This window comes from Crinia signifera, chromosome 3, assembly GCF_055691185.1.
Source record: "Crinia signifera chromosome 3, ASM5569118v1, whole genome shotgun sequence".
NCBI lineage: Eukaryota > Metazoa > Chordata > Amphibia > Anura > Myobatrachidae > Crinia > Crinia signifera.
In genome coordinates, this window is record NC_139219.1 from 262244323 (window position 1) to 262250668 (window position 6346).

The window sequence follows — 6346 nt, forward strand, 5'->3', positions numbered from 1 at the left end:
GTAATGATCATAGTAAATGGGTCAGACTTGCTTGTCTCCGACTAAAGATGACAGTAGCGGTTTTCTTCAGTCACATAAGCTGGCTGTGCAATTGTAAAAGTATATCGTTTGAATTAGGCCATGTGTGTGTGTGTGTGTAGAACAATTACACTGACGTAAAGGATTAAATAGGATAGAGCTACAGCTCACATCCATAGCTGAACAGGTTGCTTGCATGATGAGACTCTTGTATCTAAATGTGAATGAGTGCTAGGAACTCTGGGGGTTATTCAGACCTGGTCGCTGCTCTGCTAAATTGCACAGCCCTGCGATCAGATATACGCCAGCAAGCCAGAGTGAAATCTGTGCAAGCCTACAGCTTGGGAAAATTAGCTGGATTGGTGTTTAGCTGCAAATCCATTCACAGGTCAAATGATTTTCCCAGTGTGTGTATAGTCTGTGCCTTGCCCAGGACTTACTGGACGGCTGAGATTGAAACAGGCTGATCGGGCTGGTGACACTCCTAGGTAATGGCCATTACCATCCCCAAACGTGGGCTTCCTGTCAATCAGCTTGTGTATGGGCAGCAGGATTTTATCACAGGACATCCTCGGGCAGGCATAACATGAGCCGTGTGCATGCACTGTCTGTGGATTATCGCCTGGCCTGTGGAATCACAGCCATGTGATCAGTCCTGAATAACCCCCTCTCTTTGGAATAATTTTAATACTAATCTGACATACTGTAAGAGGCAAATTTATTTAATTTCTACACGGTGTCGTACTGCAGTATGAAGGGCCCACTGGGAGAATGCTCATGCTAATAGTGTACAGTATAATGTCATATATGTATAATGTTTCATTCTAGTGCACAGTCTTGAACCTGATTCCTAGAGGAGGGGTTGGGGCCAATGCACTATAGCCCACTAGTGTTTTCTCCTGTACCCCTGTGGACCAATCCAACCCTGTGAGTACATATATTGGTCTGAAGGAAGGGGGGAGTAAAGATCGGAAAAACAGGCACCCCAGACTCAAGTGCTTCGAAATACAGATATTAATATGTGAAAAAAGAGGACATAGTTGCATAATTAAAAAAATTAAAAGTGGATTTTTTCTTTACTTTTAACCGGAATGCTTTTCTATGATGTGATCACCTATAATGTGCACTTAACCAAGACAATTCAAAATGTAGCAGCAGCAGCTTACAGAGTCACAGAGCTTCCCAACTGCTTAATGGTCAGGAAGTATGGAACAATATGCAAATGTCGGTACTTATGTAGTATCTGGGCGTCCGATTTAGAAATTGGATCGCATCGCATCGCATCGCATGCGACCAAATCGTATGCGATGCGATGGTCAAGATTTTTCCATAGGATTCAATGTTAAAATGGTCTGAGACCATTTTAACATAGAATTCAATGGGAAAAAGGGGTCCTTTTCCTTTCCCCACTATCCAAGTGGGCATGGAGTTGGATATAAACCTGTGGCGAGCGTAGCGAGCCACCGAGCCCGAAGCGTGGCGAGCGTAGCGAGCCCCGCAAGGGGACACAGAATACTTTTTAAGAAATATGCGTCCCCTCGCGGGGCTCGCTTCGCTCGCCACGCTTCGGGCTCGGTGGCTCGCTGCGATAGCTACGCTATATAAAATCAACTCTATGCCCACTTGGATAGTGGGGAAATGAACAGGACCTTCTTAACATTGAATCCTATGCAAAATCGCATCGAATCGCATCGCATCGCATCTGATTGTATGCCTTAAGGTAAGGCATACAATCACAAAATCGGACGCCCAGATACTACATAAGTACCCAAATGTCCTATTGGTATGTTCCATGAGATGACATTCCATTGACTGAAACAAGTATTTCAGACCCAATCATCATAGTGTACATTCCTTGTCTGTTCTTTGCTCTGTGTCCTGTTGGTACAGCATGGTAGAGGTGTGTGTGTGGGGGGGGGGGGGGGGGGGGGAATCCAACTAGGTCTACCATCACATACTGGAGACCAGCACCTCTTTGCATTGGTGCTTCCATTATCATCTATTACAGAATGCCAGCCCTCCTAAATACCGTAATAAAAATATTTTAAGTTGTAGTAAACACAGTGAAGTTAAGGTGTCAGTGTTCAGAAAATGGGGTACACTGACTTCCATGTTACCACTTTTTTTACTAACTGACTGACAGACTGTACCTGAGGTTACTTTCATTCACCAGCTCTACTTGGACTGACCATGATTTATTCACTTTCTTTGGAACTGACTTCTCAAGATTGGCCAAGAGACCACCTCCAAGGTTCTGTGAACCTTTTTCACCCCCCATCAAGCACAGCTGAGCTAGAGCCAAACCAGTGTACTACAGTTCTGTCAGTCTCTACTCAGAGAAAATCTAGAGATGAGCCGCATAAGAGAGTTGTATATGCCATGCGGGGGGACCAGAGGGTGTTTGCTGCTCAGCGCATGTTTGCATTTACACCAGCAGGTAGGAGGACTGCTAGTGTGGACAATGATGAGGTTAGGAGCTGCAGCTGACCTGTTTTGGATTACCAGAGCTTTGACTATGGATGTTGCTGCCAGAGACATGTGGGTGATGCTAGAGAATAGTAAAAGTCAGGAACTAGAAATGTCTGTTGTATGGCGTTACCAGAGCACACTGGCATAGCATCCCTACAGGCTTCTATTTTACAGTTCTGAAGTGCCACAGATGGGTGCTACACTACTTCAGGGACTGTCAGCCAGGTGCTGGAGGAGGAAGATGTCAGGGGGCTGACATCAGTGTACCCTTTGTTCTAAACTTTAACCAAGATAGGTAGCAATCATGAAGATAGTGTTCTGTGTTGTATGAAATGAGAGGAAAAAGGTTCTCATGAGGGTGGAAATGGTGTCTGGTGGGGCCAGTGCAACAACTAAATGAGGGCCAATCAGCTACATTGTCCCAGTCCTGGAATCCTCTATGAGTATAGTAGGCCTAGAACTAACTGCACTGCACAGACAGACATTGGTGGGATAGTGGTTTACAAGTGTAACACAGGCTAAGTATGGCCTCTGGGGGCACCCTCGTGGTTTAGTTGGAACTACTTTAAAAAGTATAAATGGTCTAAAAGCTGTTGTTTGTAGGAGTTTTGGTCTAAAAGCTGTTGTTTGTAAGTTGTTTTGTAAGACACTTTTAGCATCCAATACTCTGCTAGTCTCTGCTTTCTGGGTCTTGATCTCAGCTCCAGTACTGCTAGCACTGTGGTATTGATCCCAACATCTTCAGGCTTGATAGCAATGTCTTCATCCTTACTTTGTTCTCTTTCTGTCCTTTTCCAGCAAGAGGCATCTTCCTGCTTGAGCCTGCATTCTTCTGGGAACTTGATCTTTCCAACTGCTGCTCTTCTCTCTTCTTTGGTCAACACCATTACCGCTATCTGCCTTTCTGACCCACTATTGCTCATCATAATAGCACAAATTAGAAATGACACAACACAAAACACTGGAGAGAATATGGGAACCGCCCCTCATTTTCCAATTTTTCCTTAAAGAGAGAGACATGCTGGCCAGCCAAGTCCCTATAAAAAGTGCAGTGGTGAGTATACCCTGCTTCCTGTTGGGAGCATGACCAAGAATTGTATCTGTTAGCAATGTTAGGTGCATTTGATTTGTTTGTGTTTAAGGAAAATCCACATTTAATATCATAATAACAAATGGATTAATGTTTTAGATTTGAAATATTCAGTATAACATCAGTTCATGTACGCACATCTATGGATGCTGTGACATTATATTCTAACTTCCTGGATATATGTATATAAACTCTGAATATGAGTGCATTATTGTAAGCATAGGATCTATTTATACAGATTTGTTCAATACATCTGTCCCCGATGCACTACAAGTCACGTTACACAACGTGTAACTACCTCAGCAGTGCAGCATATATGCCTTCAATTACTTCCGTTACAATTTGTTTTAATCACAAAATGTTGCCAATAGTAAGTTTGCTTTATATATCACACTTTCTCCAATAGGACTCAAGGTGCTTTATAGTCAATGCACATAATACATAGGATTTGGGGAGTACAGCAATAGACAAGTCACACAGACATAAAAGAAAGTCTTGATAGTACAGTAGGCACAATGCAGTGTTGGTGCAGGTATATTGGATAATAACTTACACGAGTTGTGTATTCCACCGTAACAAGGTACCAGGTGAGGCAGCCATCTTAGGCCCTGGGTGGAATAGGTTACCACTAGAAGAAATTACACTAAATGGGGGTGATTGCTGTCTAGAGTAGGGTTCCAATAAGACAGTCAGATCTATGTATTTCTCATCCTATCCACAAGTGTAACAGATGAGGCAGCCATGTTGGGCGCACTACGAAAGTTTTGCTGTAGGAGGTGAGCCATATAAGGACCCAATGCAGATATGGGAAAGCAGATGCTTGTATAGTAGTGTGATATAAAGTATATAGAAACCTCCACATGAATCACCTCCTGGTGAAGCAGGATGTCCAATCAGACTGTTGAATAAAATGATAAGTGGCATGCCTATATTCTGTGCTTGACCTTGGCTGAATCTGCATATGGAATACTACGTTACAGTGTTTTCCAGTAAAACACTGTAACATTTCGTATGCAGATTCACCCGCTATAATGGTTATTTAATCAGCAGAAGCTGGTTCACACCATTTTGAGAATAAAAAGCATTTTAGCGGGAAAAGTCACACGCAAAAACTTCGGCACTACCAAGTCAGGCCTTGGTTGTTTATTGTATGCAAACCCCTCTGTACATTAACAAGGGTGAAATTATACATTCCCAGCATGTTCATTAAGACATAATGGGGCAGATGTATTAAGCCTTAACAAGAGATAAATGCAAGTGTGATAAGGAGAGCTAAACGTCCAGCCAATCACCTGCCAACTGCCATGTTACAGGCTGTGTTTGAAAAAGTCAGTAAGGAGCTGATTGGCCGGACTTTTATCTCTCCTTATCACACTTGAATGTATCTCTTGCTATGGCTTAATACATCTGCCCCAATGACTGTTCATACCGGGTGCCCATTCATTTATTAAGGGATCAATGGATTAATTCAGCAGTTCTCAAACTGTGGGTCCTTAACCCAAAGTGGGTCCCGACCTACTCAGCATGGGGTCATGACTCCATGTTGCTGACTATCAGGCTGATGACTTTTCTAACCTCAGTCAGTGATTCAAGGAGTCTGAAAAATCTGTTGGGTCTGTTATTTTAGACTCCTTGCATAATGGTGTGCCTCCATAATGCTGTCATGCATGTGTTGTCTGCTGACTACACATGTAATGTGATGACCTTCTGCAGTAACTTGCTGGGGTCCTCTCATTATTTTTATTGTCTGATGGGGCCCCAGAGCAAAATAGTTTAAGGACCCCTGGATTAGTGCAAAAATATTTTAACCAATGTGAAAAAAGTATTGCCAAATGTTTGGATTTGCGGTAAAGTATTCTCCTGCTATAGTGAGTTGGGATGCAGTTAAAATCCCGGCGGTCGGGATCCCGGCGTTCAGAATCCCGACGCCGGAATCCCGACCGCCGAAATACCGACACATTCTCCCTTCTGGGGTGTCCACGACACCCCTGGAGGGAGAATAAATTAGCGTGCCGAGCGTAGCGAGGCACCGGGCCCGCTGCGTGGCGAGCACAGCGAGCCCGCAAGGGGGGGCGATCCACGTCCCCCCCTTGTCGGCATTTCGCTGTCGGGATTCCGGCATGGGATTCTGAACGCCGAGATCCCGACCGCCGGGATTCAATACTGAATCCAGTGAATTGCCATTCCATCCTTTACTTGTCCTACCCAGTCTGTGATGTTATAGTAATGTGTTGCCAATGCTGTTTGTTTTTATGCTATGGTTACCTGTTGTTTTGTACTGTTTGTATACTCTGTTATTTTGCAGTGTTTACCCCATACCCGGCACTGCAGACACTATTTGGCCATTTATAAATAAGATTATAATATTTACAAAGTACTTAGCTTGGACTTCAGAACTGCTGTCTCACCTATCAAGCATTTTTAAATTCATTAAATTCTAATGAGTCAACAAAGTGCTATCTAAAAAAGATTGATTTGCATAATATTAAAATAGCTAAATGGATATTGTATCCTCTCTATTGTATTGTCAAAATGTAATGTGACTAGACGGTTTCTACTCAGTATCTTGCCTGGTTAATTCTCCGAGTGGATTTGGGTCTAATGGTGTGTACACACGGTGAGATTTGACATTCAATTTTGACTGTATAGTCAAAATCGCATGCAGAGCGTATGCAGATCGCAAGGTTTTTTACCTTGCAATCCTGATGCGCGCTCCCATGACAGCACTTATTGAAACCCAGATAGACAGGGCAGCAATGACTATATAGT

General features: G+C 43.4%; 1 protein-coding gene across 2 annotated transcripts in view; it reads left to right on the forward strand.

The window, feature by feature from the left end:
- The window catches only part of DOCK10 (dedicator of cytokinesis 10), a 341015-nt gene that overhangs the window by 51115 nt on the left and 283554 nt on the right, over nucleotides 1-6346 (forward strand). Inside the window, exon 2 of one of the 2 annotated variants that reach the window (XM_083177977.1) lies at nucleotides 3286-3541. The exons of the other annotated variant lie outside the window; for it this stretch is intronic. Coding sequence (XP_083034103.1) covers nucleotides 3431-3541 — 111 coding nt within the window. The 5' untranslated portion in view covers nucleotides 3286-3430. The remainder of the gene's footprint in view (nucleotides 1-3285; nucleotides 3542-6346) is intronic. 2 annotated transcript variants of the gene reach the window in all.